Source organism: Bufo bufo, chromosome 9 (assembly GCF_905171765.1).
Source record: "Bufo bufo chromosome 9, aBufBuf1.1, whole genome shotgun sequence".
NCBI lineage: Eukaryota > Metazoa > Chordata > Amphibia > Anura > Bufonidae > Bufo > Bufo bufo.
Genome location: NC_053397.1, coordinates 116,532,510 through 116,550,274, shown reverse-complemented (window position 1 = coordinate 116,550,274; position 17,765 = coordinate 116,532,510). Strand labels below are relative to the sequence as shown.

At 42.3% G+C, this 17,765-nt stretch overlaps 1 protein-coding gene across 1 annotated transcript in view; it reads left to right on the top strand.

Annotated features, from left to right (window-relative positions):
- The window catches only part of LOC120978530, a 364,435-nt gene extending 346,990 nt beyond the window's left edge, over positions 1-17,445 (top strand). The window contains exon 6 of the mRNA XM_040406727.1: positions 17,155-17,445. Coding sequence (XP_040262661.1) covers positions 17,155-17,415 — 261 coding nt within the window. The 3' untranslated portion in view covers positions 17,416-17,445. The remainder of the gene's footprint in view (positions 1-17,154) is intronic.
- Positions 17,446-17,765: the final 320 nt, after the last annotated feature.

Sequence of the window (17,765 nt, the reverse complement as noted above, 5' to 3'; positions counted from 1 at the left end):
CTGGGAGGGAGGGTCTGCTGATGATTGGCTGGAATGTGTCTGCTGACTGTGAGGTCCAGGGTCAAAGTTTACTCAATGATGACGAATAGGGGCGGACCGAACATCGCATATATTCGCCTGCCGCGGCGAACGCGAACAAGCTATGTTCGCTGGGAACTATTCAACGGCGAACTATTCGGGACATCTCTACTTTTTAAATGAATTTCAATAAATATATTTTATTCAAGTTATTACATATACTCTCTTGGTTGTTGTTGAAAAGTATTTTTTCATAGTGTAATACTGTTGAGGAGGCCCTGACAAAATCTTTTAGTCCTCCTCTTCCTTCTAGGTCAGGGCCCCAAAGCAGCCGCTTTCCCTGCAGCTACGCCCCTGGTGCCGGGGTAATATAATTAAGGGGTATCGGGGTACATTGGGTGTAATATAACTGAGGAGGGCTATCAGACATTAAAAAAGGGGTAATATAGCTTACATTACCCCTGTATTACGTCCCTGATAGGATAGCACTCCTCAGTTATGTTACCCCTGTATAATGCACCCTGATACCCCTTAGTTATATTATATAACTAAGGGATATCAGGGTACATTACACAGGGGTAATATAACTGAGGGGTATCAGGGTACATTATACAAGGGTAATATAACTGAGGAGGGCTGTCATGGGACATTATACAGGGGTAATGTAAGCTATATTACCACCGTATAATACTTGATAGGCCTCCTGAGTTATATTACCCCTGTATAATAATGTACCCTGATACACCTTAGTTATATGACCCTGCTGGGATCATATAACTAAGGGGTATCTGGGTACATAATTATACAAGGGTAATGTAAGTTACTCAGGAGGCCTATCAGGCATTATACAGTGGTAATATAAGTTATATTACCCCCTGTATAATGTACCCTGATACCCCTTGGTTATATTACCCCCTGTATAATGTACCCTGATTACCCTCAGTTATATAACTGAGGGGTATCAGGGGACACTATGGGTAATATTATAACTAAGGGGTATCAGGGTACATTATACAAGGGTAATATAACTGAGGAGGACTCTCTAGTGCTATCAGTGGACATTATACAGGGGTCCTTAGTTATATTACCCCTGTATAATGTACCCTGATACCCCTAAGTTATAGGGGTATCAGGGTTTAGGAGGGGCTGGGCGCAAGCAGGCAGGGCATGAGGCGAGGTAGTGGGGGTACATACTTTTTTAAAAACTTTTTATTCTTACTTTGTTTTCTCTAGGGCCGGGGCCGGCGAGGCAGAGTTGGGAAGTTGCCACACACAGTCACAGTCAGTAGTCCTCCTCTCCTGTCCGACAGTCCAAAGCTGGGGCCTGGGCTAGGCAGTGGGCACAGACAGAGACAGGCTCACTAAGTCACTAGACTAGCAGCAGACGCAGAAGATGAAGCAAACGTTTGCGCGGGTGGGCAGGCACGCAGCTTTACGTGGTGACGTCAACTCGTCTCTGCGGCTGCCGCACTCCCAGCCTGCGCCCGCCTCTGCTGGGTCCGAACGCCGCCCCCACCCCCATCTGTCATGTGACTCATGTCTGTTTATCTGTGTTGTCTGTAGTGTGTACTTGAATCACTGAGTCACCCAGTAGTGCGGGCGGCCGGCCGGACACAACAGCGATTAGCGAATCAGCGTGGTGGGCACCCGGGGGGGGGCAAGGAATTACCTGGGGGGGGGCAATTTCCCCCCCTGTAGCGACGCCACTGTGCATGATGTAATAGCACCCAGCTTTTCTGCTGTCCTGCATGGCACATGTGGAGAGACATGAGAATAGTCTGAGCAAGCTGAGTAACACAACTTTCACCTACCCTCTGCACTTGTTCTATGCAGGACATCAGGAAAGCTGAGTCACATTACATAATAGCACCCAGCTTTCCTCCTGTTCTGAATGGCATATGTGCAGAGGAATAGCCTGGGAAAGCTGAGTGACCCCCCCCCCCCCTCCTCCACCACACATACACCTCTGCACTGTCCTCACGTCACTTACTTCATTACTGGTGGGGTTGTGGCAATCCAGAGGAATCATGCGTGGTGGAGCTAGAAGGTGGGAGGCGGGGCTAGAAGGCGGGAGGCGGGGCTAGCAGACGGCAGACAGTTCAGAAGATAGACTGGGGCGGGGATTCTCCTCTAATTTATTCAGTGAATAAATTAGCTGGGAGGCGGTGCCGCGGGCCGGGTATGGAGGCACATTGAGGGCTGCAGGGGGAGGATCGAGTAATCGCGCGCCCCGTAAGTAAAGAAAATGAGGGAGCACATTGAAGGCTGCAGGGGGAGAAAGGACATTATATCTACATTTTAGAAGGTTCTGATCTCCACAGTCACGAACTGTGGAGATCAGAACCTTTCCTCCGTGCACTCTGTGGCAAGCTGAGCATGCTATGGCAGGGGCAGACTGGGCCTGAGCTGCAATGCGATGTGGAAAAGCAGCGCATGCTCAGTTACACAGTAGGCATGGACGGAGCTTCTCCATGTCGCGTGCAGCCATGGACGGACTGGCTGCACATCAGAGTGGGGCTCAGGGGGCGTGGCTTCAGATTGTTGAAAAAATAGACATATCTACTTAAAGACATATATTAGGAAATGTCCTTTTTCCCTGCCTCCCACACAGTTGCAGAAAATACATGGATAGTGGCCAACCCCTTTAACGACCCAGGACGAGAATTGTCTATATGCCCACCTCTCGGAGATCCTCTAACATGTTCAATACCCTGAAAGGATATGCATTGTTTCACTCCCGGGTGACATTCCATGACATGTTGGGCGATTGGAGTATCATCTTCATTATTGATACTCAGCAAGTGTTCTCCAATCCGTCTCCTAAATTCCCTCTTGGTTTTACCTACATATTGTTTTTGGCAGATACATGTCGCCACATAGACCACCCCCACCGTTTTGCAGCCATCAAAAAGGGCAATATAGTTAAATACACCACAACAGGACGGGAGTTTGTCATCAGGTCCTTTATTAACTGCAAAACGATGGGGGTGGTCTATGTGGTGACATGTATCTGCCAAAAACAATATGTAGGTAAAACCAAGAGGGAATTTAGGAGACGGATTGGAGAACACTTGCTGAGTATCAATAATGAGGATGATACTCCAATCGCCCAACATGTCATGGAATGTCACCCGGGAGTGAAACAATGCATATCCTTTCAGGGTATTGAACATGTTAGAGGATCTTCGAGAGGTGGGCATATAGACAATTTGCTGCTGAGGAAAGAGGCGCAATGGACATTTACACTAAAAACTGTCAAACCTTTTGGTCTAAATGACTATATCTGTTATACATGTTTTATCTAAAAGGACTATTCCCAGGATCCATCATATTGAACATTCCAATGCTCTATGGATCTATACCACAGCGATCCTATGGTTACTAATAGTGACTTCTTACGGATGCTGAGGTGCATAGAAATCTGTAATATCCCTCTACACTGCGTGCAGAATTATTAGGCAAATGAGTATTTTGACCACATCATCCTCTTTATGCATGTTGTCTTACTCCAAGCTGTATAGGCTCGAAAGCCTACTACCAATTAAGCATATTAGGTGATGTGCATCTCTGTAATGAGAAGGGGTGTGGTCTAATGACATCAACACCCTATATTAGGTGTGCATAATTATTAGGCAACTTCCTTTCCTTTGGCAAAATGGGTCAAAAGAAGGACTTGACAGGCTCATAAAAGTCAAAAATAGTGAGATATCTTGCAGAGGGATGCAGCACTCTTAAAATTGCAAAGCTTCTGAAGCGTGATCATCGAACAATCAAGCGTTTCATTCAAAATAGTCAACAGGCTCGCAAGAAGCGTGTGGAAAAACCAAGGCGCAAAATAACTGCCCATGAACTGAGAAAAGTCAAGCGTGCAGCTGCCAAGATGCCACTTGCCACCAGTTTGGCCATATTTCAGAGCTGCAACATCACTGGAGTGCCCAAAAGCACAAGGTGTGCAATACTCAGAGACATGGCCAAGGTAAGAAAGGCTGAAAGACGACCACCACTGAACAAGACACACAAGCTGAAACGTCAAGACTGGGCCAAGAAATATCTCAAGACTGATTTTTCTAATGAGAGTGAGTCTTGATGGGCCAGATGGATGGGCCCGTGGCTGGATTGGTAATAGGCAGAGAGCTCCAGTCCGACTCAGACGCCAGCAAGGTGGAGGTGGAGTACTGGTTTGGGCTGGTATCATCAAAGATGAGCTTGTGGGGCCTTTTCGGGTTGAGGATGGAGTCAAGCTCAACTCCCAGTCCTACTGCCAGTTTCTGGAAGACACCTTCTTCAAGCAGTGGTACAGGAAGAAGTCTGCATCCTTCAAGAAAAACATGATTTTCATGCAGGACAATGCTCCATCACACGCGTCCAAGTACTCCACAGCGTGGCTGGCAAGAAAGGGTATAAAAGAAGAAAATCTAATGACATGGCCTCCTTGTTCACCTGATCTGAACCCCATTGAGAACCTGTCCATCATCAAATGTGAGATTTACAAGGAGGGAAAACAGTACACCTCTCTGAACAGTGTCTGGGAGGCTGTGGTTGCTGCTGCACGCAATGTTGATTGTGAACAGATCAAAACACTGACAGAATCCATGGATGGCAGGCTTATGAGTGTCCTTGCAAAGAAAGGTGGCTATATTGGTCACCGATTTGTTTTTGTTTTGTTTTTGAATGTCAGAAATGTATATTTGTGAATGTTGAGATGTTATATTGGTTTCACTGGTAAAAATAAATAATTGAAATGGGTATATATTTGTTTTTTGTTAAGTTGCCTAATAATTATGCACAGTAATAGTCACCTGCACACACTGCTATCCCCCTAAAATAACTAAAACTAAAAACAAACTAAAAACTACTTCCAAAAATATTCAGCTTTGATATTAATGAGTTTTTTGGGTTCATTGAGAACATGGTTGTTGTTCAATAATAAAATTAATACCCAAAAATACAACTTGCCTAATAATTCTGCACTCCCTGTATAGAGCAACCAAAAATCATATGTACCCTAAACTAGTACCAACAAAACTTCCACCCTATCCTATAGTTTCTAAAATGGGGTCACTTTTTTGGAGTTTCTACTCTAGGGGTGTATCAGGGGGGCTTCAAATGGGACATTGTGTCAAAAAAAACAGTCTAGCAAAATCTGCCTTCCATAACCGTATGGCATTCCTTTCCTTCTGCACCCTGCCGTGTGCCCGTACAGCAGTTTATGACCACATATGGGGTGTTTCTGTAAACTACAGAATCAGGGCCATAAATATTGAGTTTTGTTTGACTGTTAACCCTTGCTTTGTTACTGGAAAAAATTGATTAAAATGGAAAATTTGCCCAAAAATTTTAATTCTGACATTTCATCTCTATTTGCCAATAACTCTTGTGGAACACCTAAAGGGTTAACAACGTTTGTAAAATCAGTTTTGAATACCTTGAGGGGTGTAATTTCTTAGATGGGGTCACTTTTATGGAGTTTCTTCTCTCGGGGTGCATCAGGGGGGCTTCAAATGGGACATGATGTCCAAAAAAACAGTCTAGCAAAATCTGCCTTCCAAAAACCGTATGGCATTCCTTTCCTTCTGCGCCCTGCCGTGTGCCCGTACAGCAGTTTACAACCACATATGGGGTGTTTCTGTAAACTACAGAATCAGGGCCATAAATAATGAGTTTTGTTTGGCTGTTAACCCTTGCTTTGTAACTGGAAAAAAAATATAAAAATGGAAAATCTGCCAAAAAAGTGACATTTTTAAATTGTATCTTTATTTTCCATGAATTCTTGTGGAACACCTAAAGGGTTAACAACATTTGTAAAATCAGTTTTGAATACCTTGAGGGGTGAAGTTTCTAAAATGGGGTCATTTTTGGATGGTTTGTATCATGTAAGCTTCACAAAGTGACTTCAGACCTGAACTGGTCCTTAAAAAGTTTGTTTTTGAAAATTTCTGAGAAATTTCAAGATTTACTTCTAAACATCTAAGCCTTGTAACGTCCCCCAAAAATAAAATGTCATTCCCGAAATGATCCTAACATGTGGGAAATGTAAAGTAATAACTATATGGGAAATGTAAAGTAATAACTATTTTTATAGGTATTAATATGTATTATAGAAGTAGAGAAATAGAAAATTTTGTATTTTTTTATAAATAAAAATGCTTTTTTTCTTACTCCATTTTACGAGTGTCATGAAGTACAATATGTGCCGAAAAAACAATCTCAGAATGGCCTGGATAAGTCAAAGCGTTTTAAAGTTATCACCACATAAAGTGACACTGGTCAGATTTGCAAAAAATAGCCTGGTCCTGAAGGTGAAAATGAGCCCGGTCCTCAAGGGGTTAAAGAAAAAATATGTGTACGTGGCATTGACAGGATCATGTTAGGGTGCAGAGGTGGTGACATTAAGACATTGCTCCTACAGAAGGAGACTAAATGGATTATGATTCTGAAAACGGTCATCTCATTAGGACTTAACCATCTTGCGCTATTTTAATGAATGGCATTTTACTATTTTTATTCATTCATGTTGTTCTCTTTTTTATTTTTTATTTATTCCATAGTCTGTATAAACACACACCTACTGGTACTGGTACTGATTGATGTCTGATAATGGAGGATCTCAGAAACTGATACATACAGTGGGATGCGAAAGTTTGGGCAACCTTGTTAATCGTCATGATTTTCCTGTATAAATCGTTGGTTGTTCCGATAAAAAATGTCAGTTAAATATATCATATAGGAGACACACACAGTGATATTTGAGAAGTGAAATGAAGTTTATTGGATTTACAGAAAGTGTGCTATAATTGTTTAAACAAAATTAGGCAGGTGCATAAATTTGGGCACCACAAAAAAGAAATGAAATCAATATTTAGTAGATCCTCCTTTTGCAGAAATTACAGCCTCTAAACGCTTCCTGTAGGTTCCAATCAGAGTCTGGATTCTGGTTGAAGGTATTTTGGACCATTCCTCTTTACAAAACATCTTTAGTTCATTCAGGTTTGATGGCTTCCGAGCATGGACAGCTCTCTTTAAGTCACACCACAGATTTTCTATTATATTCAGGTCTGGGGACTGAGATGGCCATTCCAGAACATTGTACTTGTTCCTCTGCATAAATGCCTTAGTGGATTTTGAGCAGTGTTTAGGGTCGTTGTCTTGTTGAAAAGATCCAGCCACGGCGCAGCTTCAGCTTTGTCACTGATTCCTGGACATTGGTCTACAGAATCTGCTGATACTGAGTGGAATCCATGCGTCCCTCAACTTTGACAAGAATCCCAGTCCCTGCACTGGCCACACAGCCCCACAGCATGATGGAACCACCACCATATTTTACTGTAGGTAGCAGGTGTTTTTCTTGGAATGCTGTGTTCTTTTTCCTCCATGCATAACGCCCCTTGTTATGGCCAAATAACTCATTTTTAGTTTCATGAGTCCGCAGCACCTTATTCCAAAATGAAGCTGGCTTGTCCAAATGTGCTTTAGCCCACATCAAGCGGCACTTTTTGTGCTGTGGGCGGAGAAAAGGCTTCCTCTGCATCACTCTCGCATACAGCATCTCCTTGTGTAAAGTGCGCCGAATGGTTGAACGATGCACAGTGACCCCATCTGCAGCAAGATGATGTTGTAGGTCTTTGGTGCTGGTCTGTGGGTTGACTCTGACTGTTCTCACCATTCGTCGCTTCTGTCTATCCGAGATTTTTCTTAGTCTGTCACTTCGAGCCTTAACTTGAACTGAGCCTGTGGTCTTCCATTTCCTCAACTGTGGAAACAGACAGCTGAAATCTCTGAGACAGCTTTCTTTATCCTTCCCCTAAACCATAATGGTGAACAATCTTTGTCTTCAGGTCATTTGAGAGTTGTTTTGAGACCCCCATGTTGCTACTCTTCAGAGAAAATTAAAAGAGGAGGGAAACTTACAATTGACCCCCTTAAATACTCTTTCTCATAATTGGATTCACCTGTGTATGGAGGTCAGGGGTCACTGAGCTTACCAAGCCAATTTGAGTTCCAATAATTAGTTCTAAAGGTTTTGGAATCAATAAAATGACAACAGTGCCCAAATTTATGCACCTGCCTAATTTTGTTTAAACAATTATAGCACACTTTCTGTAAATCCAATAAACTTCATTTCACTTCTCAAATATCACTGTGTGTGTCTCCTATATGATATATTTAACTGACATTTTTTATCGTAACAACCAACGATTTATACAGGAAAATCATGACGATTAACAAGGTTGCCCAAACTTTCGCATCCCACTGTATGTTGAAGTTCAGGATGTATTTCAGCAAAGTTATGAACAGTTCGACCTCAGTATAAATGTCACACTTGCACCTGGTTTCATTATGGTCAACACCTATAAAGTGTTTATGTCACTATCATTTTACATGTAATTATGTTATATTCATGCACTTTGTATTATGTTTGTAATAATACTCCGGGACATTTTGCACCATTGTGACCAGGCTTATTTTTGAAAATCTGACATGTATCACTTTATGTGATAATAACTTTGGAACACTTTTACTTATCCAAGCCATTCTGAGATTGTTTTCTCGTTTTCTCATAAATTTGAGTCAAAATACTTCACCTTTATTTATGAAAAAATCCCAAATTTAAAAAAAATATAAAAAAATTGCAATTTTCAAAATTTAAATTTCTCTGTTTTTAACTTCTTGAGGACACATGACGTACCAGTACGGCATGATGTCCTGGTACTTAGGGACACATGACGTACCGGTACGTCATGTGTATTTACGATCACCGCCGCGGGCGGTGTTCGGAACAAGTTGCCTGATCAAATCATTGACCCTTTCCCCGTGTCAGCGATTGCCGCAAACCGCAGGTCAATTCAACGGCTTTTACAGATTGCGGCGGGCGGCGGTGCCATCGGGTCCCCATGGGGCTGTAGGGGGGACCAAATGGAATGGAAGGCAGCGCGATGCCTTCCTGAGGCATCGGTGCTGCCTTCCTGTGATGAGCCTGTGAGATCCAGCCCCCTGTATCTCACAGGCTGGAAGCTGTATGAGTAATACACACTGTATTACTTATACAGCCAATGCATTCCAATACAGAAGGCGCAAAGGTATAAAAGTTCCGTAGGCGGCGCTCACCTGGTCAGTCTTGCAGTGAAAGCACGGACGGTGCTTGGAAGGGGCACCAGTTGCAAACTATATGAAAATAAGACGGGATGTCCAGCTTTCCAAAAAAGACGTCGTTCTTTATTCCAAAATAACACAGGATAAAAAACAATCCAACACGGCAAGCAGGTCTACATGTTTCGGATGCTCTAATACTGATCTTTATTCATGACACCAGTCATAAATAAGGATCAGAATGAGAGAATCCGAAACATGTAGACCTGCTTGCCGTGTTGGATTGTTTTTTATCCTGTGTTATTTTGGAATAAAGAACAACGTCTTTTTTGGAAAGCTGGACATCCCGTCTTATTTTCATTCCAATACAGAAGTATTTGAATGCATTGTAAAGGGAATTACACCCCCAAAAGTTAAAGTCCCAAAGTGGGACAAAAAAAAAAGTAAAAAAAAAGTTGAAAAAATAAAGTTTCCCCCCCAAAAAATTGAAAGTTTCAAGTAAAAATAAACAAAAACGTAATTTTCCCCAAATAAAGTTAAATTTTTTTTTTTAAAAATAGGGGGGAAAAAAAAAGTTGACATATTAGCTATCACCGCATCCGTATCAACCGGCTCTATAAACATATCACATGAACTAACCCCTCAGATGAACACCGTAAAAATTAAAAAAATAAACTGTGCTAAATAAACTATTTTTTTGTCACCATACATCACAAAAAGTGTAACAGCAAGCGATCAAAAAGGCGTATGCCCACCAAAATAGTACCAATCTAACCGTCACCTCATCCCGCAAAAAATGAGCCCCTAACTGAGATAATCGCCCAAAAATAAAAACAATATGGTTTAGAAAATGGAGACACTAAAACATCATTTTTTATGTTTTAAAAAAGCTGTTATTGTGTAAAACTCGCATAAATACAAAAAAAGTATACATATTAGGTATCGCCACGTCCATATCGACCGGCTCTATAAAAATATCACATGACCTCACCCCTCAGATGAACACCGTAAAAAATAAAAAATAAAAACTGTGCTAAATAAACCATTTTTTTGTCACCTTACATTACTAAAAGTGTAATAGCAAGCGATCAAAAAGTCATATGCACCCCAAAATAGTGCCAATCAAACCATCATTTCATCCCGCAAAAATCATACCCTACCCAAGATAATCGCCCAAAGACCGAAAAAACTATGGCTCTCGGACTATGGAAACACTAAAACCTGATTTTTATTTGTTTCAAAAATTAAATCATTGTGTAAGACTTACATAAATAAAATAAAATATACATATTAGGTATCGCCGCCTCCGTGAAAACCTGGTCTATAAAAATGCCACATGATCTAACCTGTCAGATGAATGTTGTAAATAACAAAAAATAATAATGTTGCCAAAACAGCTTTGCCAAAACAGAAGTTTTTTGTGAGTCAAGGTAACCAAAGAATGGATGTTTTGGCACAGTTTAAATTTTTTTGTTTTTTACAGGTTAGATCATGTGCTATTTTTATAGAGCAGGTTGTTACGGATGCATTGATATCAAATATGTCTACTTTTTTTGTTTCAGTTTTACATAATAAAGCATTTTTGAAAAAATAGGTTTTTGTGTCTCCATATTCTGAACGCCATATTATTTTTATTTTTCTGCCGATCGTCTTGAGCAGGGGCTTGTTTTTTGCAGGAAGAGTTGACATTTTTATTCGTATCATTTTTGAGTATATATGATTTTTTGATCATCATTGCACTTTTTGGGGCAAGGTGACCAAATAAAAAGTGTAATTTCGGCAGTTTTTATTTATTTATTTTTACCTCGTTCAGCTGAAGGGTTAGGTCATGTGACATTTTTATATAGCAGATCGTTATGGATGTGGTAATACCTAATAAGTATACTTTTTCTTATTTATTTAAGTTTTACACAATAATAGCATTTTTGAAACAAAAAAATAATGTTTTAGTGTCTCCATAGTCCATAGAGCCATAGCTTTTTTATTTTTTGACCGATTGTCTTAGGTAGGGTCTCATTTTTTGCGGGATGAGGTGACGGTATGATTGATGCTATCTTTGGGGGCATACGCCTTTTTAATCACTTGGTGTTGCACTTTTTGTGATTGTAGGTTACAAAAAATGTATTTTTTGGCACTGTTTTTATTTTAATTTTTTACGGTGTTCACTTGAGGGGTTAGTTCATGTGATATTTTTATAGAGCTGGTTGTTAAGGACATGGCAATACCTAATATGTATACTTTTTCTTATTTATTTAAGTTTTACACAATAATAGCATTTTTGAAAAACTCATTTTTGTGAAAACTCAGATCTGAAAAAGCTGTTATGCAGACGGATCCGCACTGAACAGATACCATCGTTTGCATTATAGGTGCGGATCCGTCTGTGCAGATACCAGACGGATCCGCACCGAACTCAAGTGTGAAAGTAGCCTTAGTGTGTCCGTAGTCTGAGAGCCATAGCTTTTTTATTTTTTGCCCGATTGTCTTAGGTAGGATCAAATTTTTTGTGGGATGAAGTGACGGTTTGATTGGTACTATTTTGGGGGCATACGCCCTTTTGATCGCTTGGTGTTGAACTGTTTTGATGATAGGTGACAAAAAAAATTCTTTTTTGGCACTGTTTTTATTTTATTTCTTTTACGGTGTTCACCTGAGGGGTTAGGTCATGTGATATTTTTATAGAGCTGGTTGTTACGGACGCAGCGATACCAAACATGTTTAGGGTTTTTTATTTTCTTCATTTTTACCTAATTATAAATGCGCGTATATGGGAAAATGTTAATTTTTTTTTTACTTTTTTTTTACTTTTTTCACTTTTTTTTTACTCTTTTTTGACTCAGACACACTTGGTTATTGAAGATCCAGTGGGTCTGATGGCTCTACAATACACTGCAGTACACTGTAAAGTGTACTTCAGTGTATTTTCATTCACAGTAAGCCTGATCAGGCTTACATACCATGGCAAGCCTGGATGCCTGTGTAAGGCGTCCAGTTGCATGGTAACCATCGAGATGCAGAGCAGCGGCCCGATGGGAGGGGGGAGGGAGGGAGCTTCCTCCCTGTTAACCCCTTCCATACATTGGTCCCTACGAACTGCGGCATGGAAGGGGTTAAACGGCCGACATCAGAGCCAGCACCGATGTCGGCCGTTACAGTAGATTGTCAGCTGTATGTTACAGCTAACAATCTACTACCGCTCGGCCATCCTTGAACATTATGGGGGTAGGGGGTCCAGCTCCCCCATCCTTAAAGATTGTGGGGGCGGGGAGGGATGGGGGGTCCCGCTCGGCCATTCTGAATGTGAAGGGGAAAGGTTATTAACACAGCAGCGCAGGCACGATCTTCTCAACACTCACTGAGAAGATCAAATCTGGCTGACCAATCACAGCGATTCAAAGGCAGGGACCACGCTGATTGGTCCACTGCCGGGTGCCCGGACAGCTCTGCTGTTCATGACACTCGTTTACATGCTGGTGTCATCGCATGTACTTGCGGTGACACTTTGATCTCATGACGTACAGTGTACGTCAAGATGCGGTAAATAACGGTAAATAACACCACATCATGATGTACACAGTACGTCATTGGTCATTAAGGGGTTAAAGAAACTGTTATTTTGTTCAATTTATATGAATTATGTATTTTTTATTTTGCACATTTCACTTTGTATGTTGATGGTCGGTTCTTTGGTGATGAATTAGGATCATCCACTACATATATCTGATATGTCCTTCGGTGGTCTTATTGTAACTACTTCCCTGTTTTTGGCTCTACCATATTGTGACAGTTTGTCCATATCACAGACAGGACACACCCTGCGCATGCTCTGTGGAGTTGCATTGCGCTGTGCGCTATCAGACCTTTCTTCATGGTGACGGGCGACGCAGACGCCCACATGATTACACATCAGCATCCTTACATGGGGCATTTGTCACAAGATGTCGCTCTGGGGAGGGCTTGAGCGCTGCAGCGATGTATTGAGCTACTTCATGACAGGTGTACGAGCATAATTTGTCTCAGGTGTGCTGTACTTTCTATATAATACCCCTCACACCACAACGTTACTGCCTCCTGACAAAGTCAGCTTGGTGGCAAAATGCGCGTCGAGGGTTCTTGCTTTCTTACCAAGTGAACCGAACCATCTCGATCATGGGTATATGTTAATTGATATTGCCTGTTTCACTTATTATAGGCGCCTGTTGCACATGTATTTGACCCTGCCATGTCCTTCTGGACACCACTGTCTTACTGCCACTATATAGCCATATTGTGTGCTACATTAATGCAATGGGTTATTGATTGCATCACTGCTTGATACAGTCTGGCTAGCATATTTCATTCTTTACCCTCAGTATTGTCTGGCTGCTCTGCCATCCAGCACTGTGTGGGAATTTTTACCTGTGGCATTGACTTATGCTACAGCTGCTATATTATTATTGTATAACCACACAATGTTCGGTTGGTTCATATCTTGATTTTCTTTATTTTTATGTACATTTTATGTACATTGTGTATGGTATATTATATTTGATAGGGGTTATTAGCAAGCTTTGCAATGATGGCCGGAGATTCAACATGGCAAACCAGTCCTACTAATGGGATTATGGTGTTGGGTGGCATAATCAGTGGCGTTGCTAGGGCTGGTGTCACCCGGTGCGGTAGAAAATGGTGTCACCCCCCACCCCCTCAGCAAATTTTTTAGCCATATATGGGGGCTATGGTGGTGCTACTGCCATAGGGGGCATCCGTTAGATCAGCAGACCCCCCCTAGCAGTCAGAGCCTGGTCTCGGGAGGGGCACTTCCAGATTATTTTCTGTCCGCCGCCACAAAACAATGGTGCTTATAGAACAGACTCCACAGTGTAGCGGTATACTGTATATTGTGGGGCACAGTGTAGAGGTATACTGTATATTGTGTGGCACAGTGTAGAGGTATACTGTACATTGTGGGGCACAGTGTAGAGGTATACTGTATATTGTGCGGCACAGTGTAGAGGTATACTGTATATTGTGTGGCACAGTGTAGAGGTATACTGTATATTGTGTGGCACAGTGTAGAGGTATACTGTATATTGTGTGGCACAGTGTAGAGGTATACTGTATATTGTGTGGCACAGTGTAGAGGTATACTGTATATTGTGGGGCACAGTGTAGAGGTATACTGTATATTGTGTGGCACAGTGTAGAGGTATACTGTATATTGTGGGGCACAGTGTAGCGTTATACTGTATAATGTGTGGCACAGTGTAGCGGTATACTGTATATTGTGTGGCACAGTGTAGCGGTATACTGTATATTGTGTGGCAAAGTGTAGCGGTATACTGTATATTGTGTGGCACAGTGTAGAGGTATACTGTATATTGTGGGGCACAGTGTAGGCTATATGTGTATAACAAACATATTTCACATAAAAACTTAGTTACTTGGCTTGGCCCTTGGGGATCTCGGACGCCACTTTAACACTTTGGTCGGGGGCTCGGCGGAGCTGATGTTGTGCTTTATCCTAATGAGAAAGATTTCATAATAAGGATTTGGAGAAGAGGCAGAGGGGTCACAGAGCAGGGAGAGGCTGGTGCTGCAACTAGGGGGTCATGCCATGTGGGAGTAATAAAGCCCACCATAATGCCCCCTCCCCCCCCCCCCTAGTAGAAATAATTCTCCTTTTAATGTGACAGTGCAAAAAATACCCCCTTGTAATGCCCCCAGTTGAGCTAATGTCCCCATAGTGCCCCCATAATGTCCCAGTATAAAATACCCCTATACAGTGCCCCCAGTGAATTCCCCCATAGTGCTCCTTTCCCCCTTTTTCCTGCTAGTGCCCCCCATAATGTACCAGTATAAAATGCCCCATATATAGTGCCCCAGTAGATGCCCCTCAGTGTCCAGCCTCTGATAGGCTGCCGGCCTAGTGTCCCCCATAATGCCCCCCAATAATGTGCCAGTAAGTGTCCCCATAGATGCCTCCCCCATCATGTGCCAGTATCAAATGCCTCTCTCCTCCCCCCCACATGTCCCAGTATCATAGTGCCATCTCCCATCCCCCCAATGTGCCAGTATGAAGTGCCTCTCTCCTCCCCCCCACATGTCCCAGTATCATAGTGCCATCTACCCCCCAATGTGCCAGTATGAAGTGCCTCTCTCCTCCCCCCCACATGTCCCAGTATCATAGTGCCATGCCATCTCCCCCCCCCCAAAAGTGCCAGTATCAAGTGCCTCCCCCCCATGTCCCAGTATCATAGTGCCATTCCATCCCCCCCCCCCAAAAGTGCCAGTATAAAGTGCCTCTCTCCCCCCCCATGTCCCAATATCATAGTGCCATGCCATCTCCCCCCCCCCCAATGTGCCAGTATCAGGTGCCAACCCCCCTCCCCCCATGTGCCAGTATCAAGTGCCTCCTGCTCCCCCCATGGCAGTAACAGTCGGGTATTAAAAAAAATAAAATAAACACTTCTACTTACCTCCATGTCAGCGATGCAATGCAGCCTCTTCCTGTGTCCCGCCCTGTATGTCCATATATATGCTTGTGTATTTCAGAAAAGCTTCTGCTGGGATTCGAACCCACGACCTTCTGTGTCAGAGGCAAAGCATCTAACCACACGGCCATAAGAACAGCCTTGCTACTGACTGAAAATATATGAGACTTCTACTGTTATAGCTGTACATCTATACACATGACAGCTGCCCTAACACACCCAGCACTGCTATATCTCTATATGACAGCTGTCCCAGCACACTCAGCTCTGCTATATCTCTATAAATGATAGCTGCCCCAGCACACCCAGCTCTGCTACATATGATACACATGACAGCTGCACCAGCACACTCAGCTCTACTATATCTCTATATATGACAGCTGCTCCAGCAAACCCAGCTCTGCTACATCTATACACATGACAGCTGCCCAAACACACCCAGCACTGCTACATCTAATACACATGACAGCTGGAGCAGCTGTCATATATAGAGATATAGTAGAGCTGAGTGTGCTGGTGCAGCTGTCATGTGTATCATATGTAGCAGAGCTGGGTGTGCTGGGGTAGCTATCATTTATAGAGATATAGCAGAGCTGAGTGTGCTGGGACAGCTGTCATATAGAGATATAGCAGTGCTGGGTGTGTTAGGGCAGCTGTCATGTGTATAGATGTACAGCTATAACAGTTGAAGTCTCATATATTTTCAGTCAGCAGCAAGGCTGTTCTTATGGCCGTGTGGTTAGATGCTTTGACTCTGATACAGAAGCGTTTCTGAAATACACAAGCACTAATTTCATATATGGACATACAGGGCGGGACACAGGAAGAGGCTGCATCGCAGTGCTTTGCCTCTGATACAGAAGGTCGTGGGTTCGAATCCCAGACACATCTTTCCCTCTCCTGAAGACGGCAATACAAATGGTTCGTAAATGCCGGCCCTGCTGGTGTCACCCCCATCAATGGTGTCACCCGGTGCGGTCCGCACCCCCCTTGCAACGCCACTGGGCATAATGTCTGGATGCCTTCAATCTTCATTTCAGGTACACTAACAACAACTACAACTCGGCATTACATTGATTTGGTCAAGGAACCAGTGGTCATTTCTCCATAGTGTCCTAGGAGCTGTGTTTTCAACAGGGCTTTGCTAGACCACATGTTGTTCATGCTACTGTGAACAGCCTGTGTGGCCTAAATGTGCCACCATGGCCTGCAGTGTCTCCAGGCTTGTCTCCCATTGAACACATGTGGGACGTCATTAGTCTGCAATTGCAAAAGATGCTGCTAGAAGCAGATCTTAAAAATGCATGTGCCCAAGTCCATTAAGTATAAAAGAACATTCCTCAAGCATTAATAACTTCACTGACGGCATGCCAAGGTGTGTAAGTATGTGCATTTCTGCCCATTGCGCTCATACTCTATACTGGAAAAAAAAATGAGATGTTTGGAATATTTTGTTTCAATTTTTGTCATTAACATGTTAATTGACCCTGTGATTTCCATGATTCCTTGACTTTTCCTTCTTGGTGTTGCAGTTTCAATGTTGATGAGTGTGTAATAATTTCCATTTGTTTGTTAGGAGTTACATGGAGCACTACATAAACTCCAGAGAGAATTGCAAGAGAAGATTCAGCATCTTAAAAACCTAGAAGAAGAAAAATGTACTAAGCTACTTGCTCAGGAGCACAGCATTGAGAGATTAAAGCAAACTGTATCATTGAAAGAACAAATACTGCAAGTGAGTGAATTTATTTGTCATGAGTACTCAAAAGAAAACACAGGCATGTACATATATTTCAGCAAGCCTATGTGGACCCTAACATTGGTGTTTTTTAAATAATTTCTGTATTCTATAATTTTCTTTAATAGTCTCTATATTTATGGGTTTATGTACTTTAACCCCTTAAGGACACAGCCTTTTTACACCTTAGGACCAGGCCATTTTTTTAAAATCTGACCAGAGTCCCTTTAAGTGCTGATAACTTTAAAACGGTTTGACTTATCCAGGCCGTTCTGAGATTGTTTTTTCGTCACATATTGTACTTCATGACACTGGTAAAATGGAGTAAAAAAAAAAAATTTTTTTGCACCAAAAAATACCTAATTTAACAAAAATTTGAAAAAAATTAGCAAATTTCAAAGTTTCAGTTTCTCTACTTCTGTAATACATAGTAATACCCCCAAAAATTG